This window comes from Populus trichocarpa, chromosome 17 (genome assembly GCF_000002775.5).
Source record: "Populus trichocarpa isolate Nisqually-1 chromosome 17, P.trichocarpa_v4.1, whole genome shotgun sequence".
Classification (NCBI taxonomy): domain Eukaryota; kingdom Viridiplantae; phylum Streptophyta; class Magnoliopsida; order Malpighiales; family Salicaceae; genus Populus; species Populus trichocarpa.
This window is the reverse complement of record NC_037301.2, coordinates 11,432,800-11,453,679: the sequence shown is the minus strand read 5'-3', so window position 1 is coordinate 11,453,679 and position 20,880 is coordinate 11,432,800. Positions and strand designations below refer to the sequence as shown.

Genomic DNA, 20,880 nt, shown 5'->3' with positions numbered 1-20,880 from the left:
GTATTACACGAATCTAGACGAAACAAACCGTGTGCTAAGTGTTGACTAAAGAGGCACAAGATCTAGCCAAGCCCAATATTTGTTTCTCCTTCTGGTATCTTAGTAACCAACTTCCAAAGCCCTTTTCTTTCTTTCTTTCTTTTTTCCAATGACTTCGAATTTCTTCCGGTTTCTTTAGATCAAGAACTCGTACTGGTAAGTTTCCTGGATTTCTTACGGATCCCTTTCTCAAACTGTAAAGAAGATGGACTTTCAGCGGAGAAAAAGTTAAAAGAAATGAAAGGGATATCGAACGCCCATGGGGCAGCAGAGGCACCTTCCTGTCAAGAGCAGGGGTTGTGCCACACACATCACAATTGAGTTGTGTGGTTCATATTTTTTTAATGAATTTTCAAGTCAAGCATGTGTGAAATTATATTTTAGATTCAATAAAAAGTAAATAAGTACATTTTAAATGCAATAAAAAAGTTTCTATAATATTTTTATCTATAAACTGAAATTTTATATAAAAAAACTAAAAACAGTTCCATTAAAAATCAAAATCTAACCAATTGGTTTTAGTTTGGTTTGGTTTGATTCTGTTTTGGTTCAGTTTAGTTATTTTATATTAAAAACTAAAAATTATATTGTTTTTTGGGTTTTATGTGGACTTTCTAATGGGTTTTTTCCATTTGGTTTGGTTTAGTTTATTTCTTAACTAAACCGGTTCGGTTCGGTTTTTTTATTTCAAGCTTATGAAACCGAAATTGAACCATTTTTTTTTTAAATATTCTAATCGGTTTTTTTCATGGTTCGGTTTTTTTGGCTATTTTTTTCCAGTTTTTTCAGTTTAATCGGTTTGTTGGTTTGTTTGCTCATTTTTAGTGGCAATATCCCATATGAAACCTTTGATTATGAGGTATTTAGGAGCGTAGTAACAATTGTTTTTCGAAGTGTGTTTTTTTTTTAAAATACATCAAAATAATTTTTTAATTATTTTTTAAAAATCATTTTGGATATTAAAATATCAAAACAATAAAAAAACATTAAAAAAAAACATTTTTCCAAACCGGTCTAGAACTTCTTTCCCAACCAACTTACTCTGCCATATCCAATAATGAATCGAACCTCTTTTGCTTTTAAAAATTCCGTTGTGTGGAAATAAATCTCTTTAAACACTCTGCTACACAAACCATTAGGATTATTCTTGAGATGCCAACACTACTTTTCTAGAAGGACCTTATTGAAAGACTCAATTTCTTTAAAACTCATGCCCACCCACAAGCTTTGATTTTAAGAGATATTTCAACTTCTTCGGTGCACCTTTCAATTTTCCATAGATTTATAAATTTTCAATAAAAAAACTGGTCAGGAGTTTGATACACATTTCTATCAATACAAAAACCCCAATTCTTGATCTCCCTCACCTTGTCGGAATTCTTAACCAATGAACCAGCCCCTCTGTCACCGTTGCAACATCAAACCACCACAGCAGCAACCACCCATGCCAGCAGCCCCAACAACCACTCTACAATCACCTTCTTTCCTCTCATTAACAACACAACAAGCTTGTCGTGGATAAGTCTTTTTTTTTTTTTTTCTTTTCTCTTTGCTCCCTAAAAAATTACATATTGATCTTCTTTGTTTTTAGTATTTGTGCTTTGATTATTCTTCTTTTAATTTTTTATTTTTATCATTGACTCTTTAATATAAATTTTATTTTCTTTCAATTTAGTCCTTCAATTCCAATTCGTAATATATTATACTTTTTAATTTAGTCTTTATTTTTTTATTTCTAATTGTTTTAATTGACCCTTTTATGACAATTTTTTTTTTAATTTCAACCTTCAATCCAAGTTTATTTTGTTTTTTTTTTCAATTTGATCCTCGATTTTTATTTTTGTTTCCTTTTGTCCTTTGCCCTTTTGTATAAGTGTTATTTTTTTTCAATTTAGTCCTTCGATTTTAATTTTTTATATACTCCTTTTTTAATTTGGTCCTTATTTTTTATTTCTTATTTTTTTTCCTCAACTCTTTTATAAAAATTTTATTGGTTTTTAATATTACCATTCAATCCAAGTTTATAGTGTGTTATTTTTTTCAATTTTATCCTCATTATTTTTTATTTTTCTTTTTATTTGAGTTATTTTTCTTTTTAGTTAACCCTCCAATAGAAAAAAAATTAGTTGCACTATAATTTATTTTTTATTTTGATTTTCATCCTTTTTTTTAATTACTATTTTTTTTTCATTTTAGATCCTTTTGTGTAGTTAATTTTTCCCCCTGTTATGTTCTTCATTGTTTGTTGACTCGGTCCACTTTTTTTTTCTAATTTCGTACTCCAATTGTTTTTTTTTCTAAGGTATCATGATCTTTTTCAAAAAGAAATTGTCTGATTAATATCATTTCATTTTTTTTTATTGACTAATGAAAATAAAACCAACTTATTAATCCCAGTACATTACTGTTATAACTTGAATCGTTAATTTTTCTTATTTTTTTAAAACACACTTGCAACACCTAAACATTGTTTTTTGCAAAACAATATCGACATGTAACTCAGTGCGTGCCCATGTCTAGTGTATGTTTCTAAAACTCATAGGTCATGTTTTCTAAATTGCTTTAAGTATGCTATAAAGAACATCCATCCCTCATCATTGTGAGCCAAACTATAACTCCATTCTTAAATACAAATAATGAAAGTTATGGCTAAAAGTTAGACAATAACTTTGTTTTAAATATTTATATAATTTTTTCACATTAAATAACAAATATAGTAAAACAGAAAGGGGTTGGGAACTGTGGTTTTATTGTAGCACAAGACATATTACACTGTATATTACAACATTGAAATTATGATTATCCCCCTCATTCAAATAACAAGTGGCCTTGCTTAGAAAGGTGTTAGGGTCTTTTTGTTTTATATAAACAATGAAAATACAAAAATGCCTTCAGTGACAAAAAAAAATTATACGCCTTTAGTCAAGGGGTGTTATTAGTTTTTTATATTTTAGGTTAGATAGATTATTAAAATATCGTTTAATTCAACAAAGTCAAAGCTTTCAATCAAAAAATATTTATGTATTTTGTTATTTCTTTTTTGTTTTATCAAGGATATTATTGTATTATCAAAATAAATAATATTAAATTTTAAAAAGTTGCTCGCTCGTGGGAGGTACCCGCGCAATTCAGACGACGTGTGCGGCACCTCTCAATGGTTAAACATGTCTAACCACCATGAAGTTTGATGAGTCGCCACGTCCTTTTTCAACCAATACAGTGGGCGTCATTGATGGTTGGGTGGTTTGTAGCTGGTGGGCCTTTATTTTTTTTCTTATTTTCTCTCTTCTCCCTAAAAAATTGCATGTTGGTCTTTTTTGTTTTCGGTATTTGTGCTTTGGTCATTCTTCTTTTTATTTCTTTTTCTTGTTCTTGACTCTTTAATAAAAGTTTTATTTCCTTTCAATTTAGTCCTTCAATTCTAATTAATAATATATTATGCTTTTCAATTTGATTCTCATTTTTTTATTTCTAATGTTTTAGTTAACCCTTTTATGACAATGTTATTTTTTTTTAATTTCATCATTCAATCCAAGTTTATTTTGTTTTATTGTTTTCAATTTGGTCCTCAGTTTTTATTTTGTTTCCTTTTTGTCTTTGCCTTTTTGTGTAAGTGTTATTTCTTTTCGATTTTGATTTTTCATACGTTTCTTTTTTTATTTGGTCCTTAGTCTTGATGTAATTGATAGCCCAATAAGGATAACAACAAGCACATAAAGATAAAGAATTGGCCAAAATAAGATTAAAACAAGAAGAAACCTAAAATCTTATTTTTATTTTTGAAATAATGAATTGATAACTTTTGTCTCTCTAGGATATTTACAAGTCTTTATATAGGGGTGAAATTGACCATAACAAGGTAGGAAAAATTATTATCCTAAAACAAAAGGAAAAGATAGCTAAGAATCCATAAATAACATAAAATCCAGAAAAATAAATGAGAAATAACAAAACTGAATCAAACAATATCATCAAGGCATAAAATATTATAGCCTTTTATTGTTATTATGTTGGTTTGGTGTGATCAAGCGTTTTCTTAGACCTAATCTTATCCCATCTGTCTACAAAAATATCTGTTAGGATACTCATAAGGTCTATTTGTGAAATTTTTTTATATAATCGATAGAACCCTCATTTTCTATTACCTCAGCCAGATCACTTTTTCTATAATTCATCAATGTTGCATCGAATGCCAAGTTAGGTGGCATCACCTCTTAATGGTACATAGTTCAACTTTTTCTTCAAATAATAAATGTAGACACGTATTATGTTTTCGCTTCATTTTCAAATAAAATTTTCCGTTGTACACCAATCAAGAACATGGGATTTTGTTTCAATATTCAGTCTGGTGTGCTAAAATAAGTTATATTAGTTTCTTAGAGCCCTTTCTAGATACACATTCAATCTTGTCAGTGCTACATTATGGATAGAATTCCAAGAAAATTGAATGATTCTAAGGGCATCTCTACAGGATAAGCCTAAAGGAAAAGACAAAATAAAAAAAAAATCAGCTTTCATCCCTCATTTTTATAGATCCAAGAGGAGAGCTTCAAGGTTGTCAATTCCGTTTTGGTAGGTGTTTTGTTTTCTCAATTGGAATGGAATGTTTCAGTTTCGGAGTATTTCGGCGTGCTGTTTCGAGGTTGTACTGTTCATATATATATATCACTACCAGAAAATTGATAAAAACAAACGGAAATACCGAGGGAATTACCGTGGGAAAAAAAATTAAAACAAAACAAAAAAAATGATGACGTGTCATTTTTACCAACGGAATTACCGACGGAACAAATTCCGTCGGTAAATTTGTTGGTAAATTGTGAACACTGTTCATCATGTTAATTACAAAGGGAATCACCGACGGAAAATTCCGTCGGTATTTTCCAGAGAGTAAATCACCGACGGATTGAAAAGTCGTCGGTATTATTTGGTGGTTTTCTGAAAAAATTCAATTAATTTAAAATTTTCATTTAAATATTACAGACGGAATCACCGACGGATTAAAAAATCGTCGGTAATTTTTTGGCGGTTTCTGAAAAAATTTTACGAAATTGAAAATTTAAATTAAATATTACCGATGGAATTACCGACGGAATAATTAAAAAATATTAATATTTAATTATCCGTCGGTAAATCGTCCCAATAAAAAGCCTGAATGCCTTTATTTCACAAGAGACAGAGCCGTTTCTTCTTGTTCTTCTACTTCTTCTTGTTCTTCTACTTCTTGTTCTTCTTCTTCTTCTTCTTCTTCTTCACTATATGTAAAAAACATCATTAAGGTATGTCTTCTTCTTCTTCTTTACTTTATGTAAAAAACATCATTTCTTATCTATTTCTTTCTCTTCTTTTCTCTCCTCATCTCCTTCTCTTTTCCTCAATGCTTGGGTATGTCTTCTTCTTCTTTCTTCTTTTATCCTCTTAGTTTTTTTTTTAATTAATATGCTTAATGAAATTTTTTTTCTCTCCTTAGCTTCACTTGCAACTACATTAAGGTAAGATTTTTCTTTTTTCTTCTTTTTTCATGATTTTTTTCACTATATTTGTTTATTATTTTATTTTTAATTGTTTTTGTTCTTAATAATTGTATAAATGTTGTTGTGAGATTTGTTTTTCATATGAGATCAATTTTTAGTAGATTTATTTATACAGTGTTAATTTATGTTAATTTAATTATTTTATAATTTTATAAAATGAATTTTTTTTAAATGTTTTTCAATAATTACCGACGGAATTACCGACGGAAATTCCATCGGTAAATCTGTCGGTAATTCCGTTGGTAATAAAAAAATTATTACCGACGCGTATGTTCCGTCAGTAAATCCGTCGGTAATTATGTTACCAACGGATTTACCGACGGACAAAACATTACCGACGAACTATTCACCGACGGATCATTTCCGTCTTTGATTCCGTCGGTAATATAATTACCGATGGAATATGTGTCTTACACCGATGGAAAAATTCCGTCGGTAAAACTGTTTATTGAATATATATATATATATATATATATATATATATATTCAATAAACATAATTCAAATTCAAGATAAATTAATTATAAATTATACAATACAAACACAATGCCAAACAAATATAATTTTAAAATTTAAAATATTTCTAAATAGTCAGGATTAAATAGATCTTTAACTTAAAGTAATTCAACTTAAACAAAATATCAAAATCTTATGAAAGTAAAATGTTTTAACACAAATATTTTAAATATAAAGTTAGGTCAATGTTATCAAGGCTAATGGAATCTAAAGCATCCCTTGTTTTGCTCAAATTCCTACAAAGTATAAACATGAAAAAAACAACATGAATATAAACCATATATATTAGTGATAAATCTAATTTTAAAAAATTAATATCATTGTTAATGAAAATAATAATAATAATTTTCAATATTATTATTAATATCATTGTTATTGAAAATAGTAATGAAAAAGAGTTTTTTTATAATTGGGTGGTTTAATTAATTAAATTGAACAAGGTTCAATTTGATTCAATGACTTTTCAAGAACGGAACGGAACATGTGGAATGAAACCGGAACGTTCCGGGTGGAATTTAGCCGAAAAATCCGGAACGGACCGAGATTTAAAATGAGATGAAATTTGTTCCGTTTTGTTCCGTTTTTTGAATTGGTATGGAATGTTTCGGCCATTTCAGACGAAACGGAACGGAATTGACAACCTTGGAGAGCTCTATTGGAGAGCCAAAATAACATTTTTATGTTGGAGAGCTATTCTTATATGTCAGTCAAAAGAGCCAAAAGTTTGTTTAATAAATCTTTATGTAAAAGCGGAGTTTTGATTGGAGTTGTATTAGTTCATTAAAATTAAATAATAGTTGTATTAATATCAAATATATTAAAATACAATTAGCTTTTTAAAATGTTTTTTTTTTAATTGGAGTGCATATATATAAAAAAATATTTTATTTACACTATTTAAAAAGCAATATCACCAAGTTGGCTTTCTAAATAGTTTTACCACTTATAAATGCTCTATATCTAGAGTTTTAACTTTGTAAGCCCTAGGGTAAGGGAAGAGTGTGGATTCTTCACACGTCCCCTAGACACGTATCTTATATGGGTAATGAAAATGTGAGTTGTTTGTGTTACTTAGAAATGCTCTTGTGGGCTAGTTTAGGCAATGTCCCTGAACAAGGTTGTTAAAATCATGATTTTGACACGGCACGGAAAGTACTAAACAAACTCGGATTGTAAAAACGGATCGTAAAATCGTAAATCGTAAGGAATTTTAAAATACATTAAAAAAAATTCATGCTTCAAATAAAAATTCATAGCACCTTAAAATACATGATAGTTCAAGCACCTTAAAATACATGCTTCAAATAAAAATCCATACATAGTTCAAGCACCTTAAAATACATGGTTCAAATAAAAATTCATACATAATTTAAATAACTTTTCATTAGCTAATAATTAACAAATTTAAAACAAATAATCTGCTGGTGTGTCATGTAAACTAAAACCAGCTTCATTGCCTTCATCTTCCTCATTATTCCTCAGACATTCATCAATATCATTAGCATTAAGAGGATTATTAGTGTCACTACTAGTATCAACACCAATATTATGAGCATTAGTGCTGCTACTAGTACCAACACCAATATCATCAATTTGAATCTCCAAATCATCTTCAGTACCATGACTCTCCATTTCAGCATCATTAGGAATTTCTTCTTCATCACTTTCATCTTCATTACCATTTTGTCTTCGTGTTGCACTATCAATAGCACCAAGCAAATCAATGTTTGAATGTTTTTCTCCCTCGGTTATCCAATCATCATCAGATGAAAGATCATCTTCTACATCAAAATCATCAGCTTGCTTTTTGACTTGATTATTATTCAATTTCAAATTGCACATTACAAATACCAAGTCATTCATTTTTCTCTGGTGCAAATGATTTCTTCGTTTTGTATGAACCTAAATAAACAATTCAAATTGATATGATTTTTATCAAATATTTCAACATTTAAAATAAAAAAATAAAAAAAACTTACCATTTCAAATGCACTCCAATTACGCTCACATCCAGATGATGTACAAGTCAAGCTTAGAACTCGGATTGCAAGCCTTTGTAATTCTGGACATTCATCCCCATAAGAATCCCACCATTGAGCTGGAGTTTTTTTATCTCTAGCTGTCTTGGCAGCCTCAATGTCAAACAACCCTTTTGCATCCTTGAATGATTCAAGTTGCAAGTCAATTTTGCACATTTTATTTGCATTAGGTGCCATCCTTTCTAAGCATTGATATAATTCAATTTTAATGTTGGCATTAACCTTAAAATTGGGATTATAATGATAATGAGGATTCAAATAATAAGCTGCTGCATGTAAGGGTCTGTGGAGTTGAAGTTCCCATCTTGCATCAACAATATTCCATATAGGTATATAACTATATAAAAAAAAACAATAAAAATATCATTACTTTATATATGACATTCATATTAATAAATGACAACATTTGAAATAAAAATTAGCAAGATATATACCTTTTTTTTCACATAACCAAAATTCACTTGTATCTTCTATTTTGCTTCATCCATTGCTTTATATATAAAACCCATAGCTGGTTTCTCATCAGAATCAACTAATCGAAGAACTTTAATTAGAGGAAATGCTGCCTTAATACATATAGTAACATCATGCCAAAACCTGCTGTCCAAAACATAATTTTGAATTCGTTTCCCTTCTTCTATTCTTGCAAACCTACATGAACTCCACTGTTTAGAAGTAAACATGGTCATCAACTGCATTTTATGATCATTCAAACATCCCAGAGTCAAATATGCAGTAGCAAACCGAGTGGCAGCAGGCCTAATCAAATCCCTTCCTTTCGTAAAGTGCCTTAGCATGGAAAAAAGAATAGTTCTTGAATAAATATATGAGGTGATTCTCCTCCCTTTAGCAATAGTTACTTGATGAACCTCTAACTTCTTCTCAAAATCCTCTAATATCAAGTCAATACAATGGGCAGCACATGGTGTCCAAAACAAACTCTTTCTTTTTTCCATTAATAATTGTCCCGCTACCTTATAATTTGCAGCATTATCGGTGACTACTTGGACAACATTTTCCTCCCCAATCCTCTCCACAATGGCATCTAACATCTCAAATACCTTATCAGCAGTCTTGGACATATTAGAAGTATGCACTGATGACAAAAAAAATCGTTCCTTTAGGACTATTAACCAAAAAGTTACAAATACAACGTCTTTTTTTATCCGTCCATCCATCATACATTATTGAACAACTAGTTTTTTTCCATTCTAGCTTGTACTCCTCAAGAAAATTCATTGTTTGATCCACTTCTTGCTTCAAATACTTCTCTCTAATATCATAGTAGGATGGAGGCTTGAAACTTGGCCCATGCTTTGCAACCAATTCAAGTGCTTTAAGAAACTCAGGGTTTTTTACACAATTAAATGGAATTGCACTAGTGTAAAAAAACCTTGCAATTTGTCGACATGCTTCTTCTCTAATATCCTTTTTTAGCAATTGATTTAGGGTTGTTTGTGTACTTTCACTCCCACTAGCTACTCTCTTTCCTTTGTCCTTGGAGCTAATTTCTTTTATTTCATCATCATCATCCTCATTTACATTATATTGAAGGGCCTTTCTTTTCTTTTCAGTTGCTTCTAGATTTTTCACCAAAACACCTAAAATCATTTGCTTAACATTTTCTGGTACTTGTTGACATGGCTCAACATCCTTACGAGTGCAAGCCAAATGCTGTTTAAAACAAAAAATACCTCCACTAATGATTTTTTGACAATACTTGCACTGAACTTTTCTAGAATTCTTATCAATATCTATCCCATGTTGCCATCCCACATCAAGCCTATTACCAGAAGAATTTTTTCTAGATGCCATAAGTTCAACAATTCAAGAATCAATTTAAATCAGCCCTGTAATCAATCCAAACATTTTATAATAGGTTACAAACTTGATTTTAGTACACACTCAGCAGCATAAGCAATGCAGCAGCAGAATACTAATTGATTGAACAGAATACATAATGCAAGAACAATATACTGAATTATGCATTTATAGCATCTTTCTTATAAATTCACATGAATCACATTGAATAATGTAATACCAAGTAAACAATAAATAAATGAAAGCAATTATAAAGCATTAAAGAAAAGATCATATATTCAGAGAGAAGTATTGAATTGACTTAGAATTCATATATATAATCGAAATCAAGCTTTAAAATATTTAATACATAAAATCAAAGTTGAATAAGATCTCAACAATTGTTTTATAAGCTCGGTGATGTTTACAAATAGTTTTATATTACAATCTATACTCTCTAACACGTGGAATGGCAACACCTATTTCTACTATAAATCCATTCATCACAAAATCACAATTCACAACTCAGCAGCAGCAACAATGCAGCATTGAATCTAAAACAGAGTCACACACATGCACGATTAAATTTGAATCTAAAATTCACAAGCAAACTCTCAACAATAGACATTAGACAGACTAGCAGAGTCACAGAAACTTTGAATCAAAATATTAATCTTTAACAATTAACATCATTAAACTGTAAAGAAACAGATATGGTAAAAAACTAAAAAGCTTACCTCTGTTCCGAGCAGTGAGCACCGAGGCTGAGCAGATGCAGATCAATATTGCAGTCAAGGTTGAAGCCTGCAAATTCAATCAAAGAAGTACCAGTGAATATTAACATCAAAGTAAGAAACGACAGGGAAAAAGAGACGCAGGTAGTTATCAACGGAGAAGAGAGAATCAGTGAATTTTTATAGGAGATGAAACAAGAAAAACAAAGTAACTTACTTGGTGAAGAATGGAGAGACGTCGTTGTTGTTGTGTCGACTCTGGTTCTCACGGTGGCTGCTGAAAAGGACGTCGTTGATGGTGGAAAAATAAAAAAGATGAGGGGTGAGGGCTGTTGTGGAGGTGGACGGTGGTTGATTGTTGGCTGAGAGAAAGAGATTAAGAGACTGAGTGGCTGAGGATTTCGATTTTAGGGATTTTTTATGTTCTGATTCTTTGATTTTTGAATGTGAACGGTGAATCTGAAGAGAAGAGAGAAGACTGATTGTTTCAGTGAAATGTGAATTGCTTTTAATCTGGTAAAGCCAATAGGCAGTCGACACCTGGCAGCTGAATTGCATCTTTATTTCTTGCGGGCAAACTCTTTCAATCGGGTGTAAAATCGTGATTTTACACGATTTTACCTGATTTTAAAGATTTTACCCGATTTTGACCCGATTTTACCCGATTCCGAGTTTTATAGACGATTTAGCACGTAAAGCCTACATTAACTCGTAAAAACATATGATTTTACGAGTTGAATCGCGATTTTAACAACCTTGTCCCTAAGGGTGAGAGAGGAAAGCTGGCATCTATGGGAAGTAGCCTAGATGGAGAGAATCTTGATCCCTTGGAGTCCCTTAGAAATATTTCCTCAGATGAATCTCGACAAAAATTGATTAAGAGTTTAATGAGTTTGTCTTACAGGAAGGAGTGTCATGAAAGTCGTTTTGCCATTCAAATATGGTGATATTCAGAAAATAAAACGCGTGAACTAAGAATAATATTTATAATATTAATAATAATATTAAACTTGCATGACCCAAGTTTAAGTGAGTTTGGCTGCAATACCAGACCCAATAACCTTGGAAAATTATATGTTGAAAAACTGTTGCAATCCACAATGTTTTCAAGGAAAAAGCTACAAAGCTAAATTCTCAATCAGATTAATATTTAAAAAATTAAATAAACAAAGAAAATTTTGAAAAAAAATCATAAAAAAACCGAAAGGGAAAAAAAAACATGCATGGAAACACTGTAGCAATCTATAGTGTTTCATGAGGAAATCTACGGTTGTAATTCTCAACCAGCTCAATATTAAAAATAATAAAATCGATAAAGATAATATTGAAAAAAATCATAAAAAAAATCATGTGGGGGAACACTGTAGCAATCCACAGTGTTTTTAAGAAAAAAATCACGAAGCTAAATTCTCAACCAGCTTAATATAAAAAATAGAATCGACAAAGACTATTCTGCAAAAAAAACAAAAAACAATCATAAAAAAAGAAAAAAAAACCATGTGGGGAAACACTGTAGCAATCCACAGTGTTTTAAAGAAAAACCTACAAAGCTAAATTCTCAACCAACTCGATATTAAAAAAAAATAAAATAAAATAAAACAATTCTAAAAAAAACACAAAAAAAGAAGAAGACAATTTTGGAAAAAAAAAGCAATAAAAAAATGAAAAAACAAATAGGAAAAAAATATGTGGGGAAAATTAAAGCTGAATTCTCAACCAGCTCAATATTAAAAAAACAATTCGACAAAGATAATTTAAAAAAAAACATGTGGGGGAACACTGTAGTGAAACAAAAACAATGTGGGGAAATATTATAACAATCCATAGTGTTTTAAAGAAAAAACTACGAAGCAAAATCAACAAAGACTATTTTGGAAAAAAAGAAGAAGAAAAAATTCATAAAAAAAGCCATGTAGGGAAACATTGTAGTAATCCATAAGTTTTTCTTTAAAAAATTAATGAAGAAAAAGAACAAAAATCTAAATGAACTGGGTTAACCCTTCAAAGCAGGTTAACCCGTCAAACCTTGGATTCGCGTCGTGAAAGTTTAATAACTAAATAGAAAAAAAAATTGATGGGTTACCCATAATTAATTGGGCTAACCCATCAAACCTGGAATCCGTGTCATGAAAGTTTGATAACTAAATAAAAAAAATTGAACATTAACAAATTAAATTAAATGAAAAAAATTCATTAAAAAGGAAAAAAACTAAAACGAACAAAAGACATCAGCTTTTTCACTGTGGACTGCACTGTGCAGTCCACAGTCAAAGACATAAAAACGGCAAAAAAGCAAAAAGAAATTTTTTTTTCTTTAATTAGCCAAACCTAAGATAACTAAATAAAAAAAAAGGCATCAACCAATAACTAAATAGAAAAACATTTCATATTAATGAACTAAATTAAATAAAAAAATATTAATTCAAAAGAAAAAATAACAGAAAAAAAACTTATAAGAAGAAAAAAAGTAATGAAGAAAAAGAAAAAAAATCTAAATTAACTGGGTAACTCGTTAAACTTAAGATCCGTGTCATGAAAGTTTGATAACTAAATAGAAAAACATTTAATATCAACAAACAAAATAAAAAAAATTAATTAAAAAGAAAAAAAAAGGCATCAGCCTTTTCACCGTGGACTGCACTGTGCAGTCCACAGTGAAAGGCATAAAAAGAAAAAAATTAAAAAAAACTAAAGGCATCAGCCTTTTCACTGTTGACTGCATGCAATATTAAAAGATGAAATCAGAAGAAAAAAACTAATGAGGAAAAAGAAAAAAAATCTGAATCAACTGGGTTAACCCGCCAAATCAAGTTTAACCCGTCAAACCTGGGATCCGTGTCATGAAAGTGTGATAACTAAATAGAAAAAATATTTAATATTAATGAACTAAATTAAAGAAAAAGATTAATTAAAAAGGAAAAAGCAAAGAGAAAAAAAACCTACAGGAAGAAAAAAAACTAATGAAGAAAAAGAAAAAAAAATTGAATCAACTGGGCTAAACTAATGAAGAAAAAAATTTAATATTAAGAAACTATAGGAAAAAAAAAAACTAAAGGCATAAGTTTTTTCACTGTGGACTGCACTGTGCAGTCCACAGTAAAAGGCTTAAAAAGGAAAAAAAACCAAAGGCATACGCCACGGGTTAATTTTTTTTCATGTATAAAAAATATCAAAAAATGCTAAGATCTAAGAGTGTTAGGTCTTTCTGCAAAAATATACCCGAAAGCCTTGGGTCTAGCTGCAACGCTTGACCCAAGAGTAATATTTATAATATTAATAATAATATTAAACTTACATGACTTAAGTTTAAGTGAGTGTGGCTGCAACACCGGACCCAAGAGCATTGGATGTGGGTCTGGCTATAAGGTCGTGTAATAAAAGTGTGATAACTAAATAGATTAATAAAAAAGAAAAAAATAAAGAAAAAATACCAATAGGAAGAAAAAACTAATGAAGAAAAAGAAAAAAAATCTGAATTAACTGGGTTAACCCTTCAAACATGGGATCCGCGTCATGAAAGTTTGATAACTAAATAGAAAAAAAAAATTGACGGGTTTACCCAGATTAACTGGGTTAACCCGTCAAACCAAGTTAACCCGTCAAGCCCGGAATACGTGTTATGAAAGTCTGATAATTAAATAGAAAGAAATTTAACATTAACAAACTAAACTAAATGAAAAAAATTAATTAAAAAGAAAAAAAATTTCAGGTTAACTTGTCAAACTAGGTAACCCATCAAACCCGAGAACCGTGTTATGAAAGTGTTATGAAAATCTGATAACTAAATAAAAAAATTTAACATTAACAAACTAAATAAAAAAAAAATTCATTAGAAGAAAAAAAAATTAAAAAAAAAAAAGACAGCTAATATAATATATTAATAGAATAGAATAATATAATATAATATATTAATAAGGGGGAAATAATGGGGAAAGCTACAGTGCTTTCCCCACATCTTTTAAAGTATTTCTTAATAATAATAAAAATGGTTCTCCGTCCAATAATGAAAATTCTTAACGCCGCTAGGTAAAAATTGTACTCTCATAATTAAGGCCGCTATTCATTAATGAATCCCAGCCACTCATCTCCCGACACTTTCTACCCATAATTAGATAGCATAGACGAAGACTCCAGGAGAAAAAAATTATCATTTATTATGTGTTTAATTCTATTTTTTTATTACTGTTAATTATACTAATATTTTTTTAATTTTTTTTCAATTAAAAAATAAATATTTTAACGTTGGTTCCCAAAAACAGAACACACATTGGTTTTATTGTTTAAATTTAATATCAATTCTAAGAAAATATATGTAAATAAAACCATGCATAAAAGAGAACTTTGATATCATCACTGAAATAAGAGATTTATATATATAAAATGGATACATAAATAAAAAGATTTTATTTACAAAGCGATGCCTAGAATAAAAAAGAAATTTAAATTCCCATTTTCTTAACCCACGAGCTTATTCTTCCATTCAACTGAATCCTTTACCAGTCTTTTGCTTTGTTACAATAAGTCTGTTAATTAGTTAGTGGCATTTACAATTAGTTTCATTTCAGTTTTCTGTTGCATTTCTGTTATTCCGTTATCTTTCTGTTTAGAGGTAGTAACATGTGATTCGCATGAGAATCACATTGATCGTTTTCTGTAATAGGCTGTGTGACTATATATACTGAGTCACCTTCATTAATAAAACTAAGGAGAGTTTCTCCAAATCTGTCAAACCAGAGTTTACATTTGGTATCAGAGCTTCTTTGTCAAATTTTCTTTCTCTGCATAACCTGTGCTTAAATGGCAAGTGAAAGCAATTTTGTTCAACCATCAATCCCTAGATTTGTGGGACATTATGATCATTGGAGCATGTTGATGGAGAACTTCCTTCGATCCAAGGAATACTGGCAGGTAGTGGAATCTGGAATTGCTGCAGCAGCAGATGAAGGAAATCTCACGAGTGAACAACAGAAAACCTTAGCAGATCAACGACTAAAGGATTTGCGAGCTAAAAATTACCTATTCCAGGCAATTGATCGCTCAATTCTGGAAACTATACTGGACAAAGAAACGTCTAAAGGAATCTGGGATTCTATGAAGAAAAAATTTCAAGGTAACACACGGGTTAAACGTGCACAGCTGCAAGCTTTGCGCAAAGAATTTGAGATTCTACACATGAAGGATGGTGAGAATGTCTCTGATTACTTTTCCCGTACACTTACAATTACTAATAAGCTGCGATTCCTTGGAGAAGAAATGAAAGAAATCACTGTTATTGAAAAAACCCTGTGTTCTATGATTTCGAAATTTGATTACGTTGTGTGCTCGATTGAGGAGTCCAAGGATTTGTACACAATGTCCATTGATGAGTTACAAAGTAGTTTAGTAGTTCATGAGCAGAGGATGCACAGTCATGTTGTGGAGGATCAAGCATTGAAAACCACTCATGACTATAATCAAGTAAAAACTGGTCGTAGCAGCAGCTACTTGAGAGGAAGAGGTCGCAACAGTGGGAGGCAGAGCTTTGGTGGAAGGCAAGGCTTTGACAAGTCTGTTGTGGAATGCTATTATTGCCACAATCTTGGTCATTTCCAATATGAATGCCCAAGAAAGAGCAGAAATAGAGGATCACAGTCACAATCGCAGGCTTACTATGCTGAAACAGATGAACCACTGTTACTCATGGCTTGCATTGAAGATGAAGAGATAATGAAATCAAGGCATTTCATGGATGAGAATGAACTCATGTTACTTATGGCATGTGTTGATGATGCAAAAGAGATAGATTTTTTTTACTCTTTACTGGAAAATACTGATCACATGCCCACAGATGCACATTGTTTTGAAGAAAAATGTGCAGATGGGAAGAGTTATGAAATTGTTGAAAATTGTGCAGATGAAGGAAATTGTGCAGTTGAGATGAGTTGTGATGAAGGAAATGGTGCAGTTGAGATGAGTTATGCAGATGAAGGGGAGTGTGAAAATGCATCGAAATTGCACAGCAACACACCAAATCTGGAAATTGCAGATGAGAAGGAATTTCTGGAAATTCCAGATGAGACAGAACCAAGCGGTCGACCGGCTCAGTGTTGTCTTCCAAGCGGTCGACCGGTTCACAAACTGGAGGGTGTCGAAATTTCCACAGAATTGAATGAAGGGAAGAACAACATTGAGGGGGCTAAACTGGATTTTGATGAGATCAAAATCACCAAGAACACAATGCAAATGTTGCTCATGGCTCATATTGAGAAAGCACACGATGAAACAGCTTGGTTCTTGGATTCGGGGTGTAGCAACCACATGTCCGGGCACAAGAATTTCTTCCTAGAATTGGACGAAAACTTCCACAGATCAGTCAAGCTTGGTGACAACTCCAGTATTGATGTGTTGGGAAAGGGGAGGATTCATCTCCAAGTCAATAACAGCTCCCAAGTGATCTCAGAAGTGTTCTATATTCCTGATTTAAAGAACAATTTGCTCAGCATTGGGCAACTTCAGGAAAAGGGGCTAGCAATCTTGTTTAAAAACAACAAATGCAAAGTTTTCCACCCTGACAGAGGACTCATTATTGAGACTGAGATGACCATGAACAGAATGTTCATTGTTATTGCAAAGATTCAGTTTCCAGATCATCACTGCTTCATAACTCCTGCACAGAATTTGGAGTACCTTTGGCATTGTAGATATGGGCATTTAAGCTTTGGTGGTCTTCAAACTCTACTGCAAAAGGGCATGGTTCATGGACTACCCCAATCGAAATACTCAAACATGATATGTGAAGACTGCATACTGGGAAAGCACCATCGAAATTCATTTCCAAGAACAACAACATGGAGAGCATCACAGCCACTGGAACTTCTTCATGCAGACTTGTGTGGCCCGATTTCTCCCATCTCCAACAGCCACAAAAGGTATCTATTCACTGTCATTGATGATTTTAGCAGGAAGCTTTGGGTGTTCTTTTTGACAGACAAGTCAGAAGCATTTAAGCAATTCAAGCTCTTCAAAACAAGAGTTGAAAAGGAGACTGGAATCAGCATCAAAGGGCTGCGAACTGACAGAGGTGGGGAGTTCACATCAAAGGAATTTGCTGAGTTTTGTGAACTGCATGGGATTAAACGTCAACTCACTGCAGCCTACACACCCCAACAAAATGGGGTGGCAGAGAGAAAAAATCAGACAATTATGAACATGGTTCGAAGCCTTCTCAACAGCAGAAAAGTCCCCAACCGAGGCAGTGAATTGGGCAGTGCATGTTCTTAACAGGAGCCCCACATTTGCAGTCCGAAATAAGACACCAGAGGAGGCATGGAGTGGCACAAAACCATCAGTTGCTCACTTTAGGGTATTTGGGTGTGTCTCGTATGCCCATATTCCAGACAACAAGAGGACCAAATTGGATGATAAAAGCTTGAAGTGTGTGTTGTTGGGAGTAAGTGAAGGGGCCAAGGCATATCGCCTATATGATCCAGAAACTCAAAGGATCATTGTAAGTCGGGATGTTGTTTTTAAAGAAGAAGAAAGCTGGCCATGGAGTGCAGAGTATATGGATGCAATTCAAGCATCCATTGAATGGGGAGATTTGGATGAAGAGCTGCCAAATAATGATCAAGATGTTGAAATTGCCGAGCACACAAGCAATTCTGAGATTGATAGAACTGATGCAACTGGAGGATTGGATCAATTGGAAAATTCAAATGGTAATTCTACACATGCAGCAGCTACTGCCGAGATTGATGGTGATGGAAATTTGATCCATAGAGGAGCTGATGAAATTAATGGGAATATTGACCATTCCCATGGAGCTGAGGGGTCCAGTGTTGCCATAAAACGTGCTCGACACCCATCAGTTTGGCTGCGTGATTTTGACAGTGGTGAAGGTTTTTCGGATGAAGATTATCAAGGCAATCTTGCATTGCTTGTTGATGCAGATCCTCTGTCCTTTAAAGATGCAATTGGCATTAGCAAATGGAGGAGTGCTATGGATTCCGAAATTGAAGCAATTAGGAAAAACAAAACGTGGGACCTCACTGATCTTCCTAATGGTGCAACGGTAGTTGGGGTAAAATGGATATACAAGACAAAATTGAATGAACACGGAGAAGTGGATAAATTCAAGGCTCGTCTTGTAGCTAAAGGATACACGCAAAAACATGGGGTGGATTATACGGAGGTTTTTGCTCCTGTGGCTAGTATGGATACCATTCGGATTGTTCTTGCTCTAGCTGCGCAGAAGGGGTGGAGCCTATTTCAGCTAGATGTAAAATCCGCGTTTCTTCATGGTGAATTAAATGAAGAAGTATATGTTGAGCAACCCCCTGGGTATGTTATGAAGGGTGCAGAACACAAGGTATATCGGTTACGAAGAGCCTTGTATGGATTAAAACAGGCCCCACGGGCATGGTACAGTCGAATTGAAGCTTATTTTCTCAAAGAAGGATTTGAGAAATGTCCGTATGAACACACCTTGTTCATCAAGAAATCTCAGGGCACTTCATTGTTGCTCGTATGTCTATATGTCGATGATCTCATTTTCACTGGAAATGATGAAGCATTATTCAGTTCATTTAAACTCTCCATGATGAAGGAGTTCGACATGACAGATTTGGGAAGGATGAGATATTTTCTGGGCTTGGAAGTGGTGCAAAGAGCTGATGGTATTTTTGTTTGTCAGAAGAAGTATGCTCAAGAGGTATTGGAACGTTTTAACATGGCTGAATGCAATGCTGTCCACAATCCTATTGTTCCAGGTGTTAAGTTGATTACAGACCCGACGGGCATGGCAGTAAATAATACTCACTACATGCAAATGGTAGGTTGTTTGATGTATTTTACATCAACCAGGCCTGATATTATGTTTGTGGTTAGTTTACTCAGTAGGCATTTGGCTCATCCCACAGAGTTACACCTTGGAGCCGTGAAGAGGGTCCTTCGCTACATCAAAGGGACTATTTCGTATGGTATTTTTTATAAACAAAATGGCCATAAAGAACTTCTTGCCTATACTGATAGCGATTATGCAGGAGATTTGGAAGATAGAAAGAGCACGTCGGGATTCTTGTTTATGCTAAGTTCAGGGGCTGTATCTTGGTCATCGAAGAAGCAACCCATCGTTACCCTTTCCACTACTGAAGCAGAATTTATTGCAGCGGCGTCTTGTGCTTGTCAGGCTGTGTGGTTAAAAAGGGTATTGGAAAAGCTGGATCACATATCTGATGGAACTACAATCATTTATTGTGATAATAGTTCCACTATTAAACTCTCAAAAAATCCTGTCATGCATGGTAGGAGCAAGCATATTGATGTTCGCTTCCACTTCCTTCGTGATTTAACTCGAGATGGAGTAGTGACTTTGCTTCACTGTCATACTCAAGAGCAATTGGCAGATATCATGACCAAACCATTGACAAGGGTTGTGTTTGAAAGGCTGCGTATGATGATGGGCGTGTGTGAAGACTCACATGTGAACTGAAGACAGAAACTGGACAGTATCTTCAGTTCAGGGGAGTGATTGTTACAATAAGTCTGTTAATTAGTTAGTGGCATTTACAATTAGTTTCATTTCAGTTTTCTGTTGCATTTCTGTTATTCCGTTATCTTTCTGTTTAGAGGTAGTAACATGTGATTCGCATGAGAATCACATTGATCGTTTTCTGTAATAGGTTGTGTGACTATATATACTGAGTCACCTTCATTAATAAAACTAAGGAGAGTTTCTCCAAATCTGTCAAACCAGAGTTTACATGCTTGCTTACAACTCGAGGATTTCTAAACCATATCAGAACCACAGTTTTTACTGGAAGCTATGTTTGTTTTTTCCACTCATCCCCCGCATGGCTATATGACCAAGTTGGTTAATATATATATATATATATATATATATATATATATTAACCTAATTAATGACAAGCCCAATAAGTATTTATTCCCTTAACAAACATATAATCAACATAAATCTATATATTCAAACCATCATCGCATCAAGAACCCTTAAGAAATGAAGAATCAATTTCCTCTAAGCTCAATCCAATAAAAAAACATAAAAAGCAACATAATGGATCATCATGGAAGAGAGTTTTCTTACCCTTAAAAAATGAAGAATCAAAAGTCAAAACAAATTGAATCAAGCTCTCCTCCACACTTCCCTCTAAGCTCAATTCTTCCTTCTCTAAGAGCACACTTTAACTCTTAAACTCCTTAATACATCAAATCCTCTCTTTAA

At 32.6% G+C, this 20,880-nt stretch overlaps 1 protein-coding gene across 1 annotated transcript; it reads right to left on the bottom strand.

Annotated features, from left to right (window-relative positions):
• Positions 1 to 7,155: 7,155 nt before the first annotated feature.
• On the bottom strand, positions 7,156 to 9,209 carry LOC112325705 (uncharacterized). The gene is made up of 5 exons (XM_024592595.2): positions 9,102 to 9,209; positions 8,633 to 8,819; positions 8,068 to 8,309; positions 7,573 to 7,831; positions 7,156 to 7,196 (listed from the first exon to the last, which is right to left on the bottom strand). The coding sequence occupies exons 1-5, from the start codon at positions 9,207 to 9,209 to the stop codon at positions 7,156 to 7,158; spliced, it is 837 nt and encodes a 278-aa protein (XP_024448363.2).
• Between the last annotated feature and the right edge of the window lie 11,671 nt (positions 9,210 to 20,880).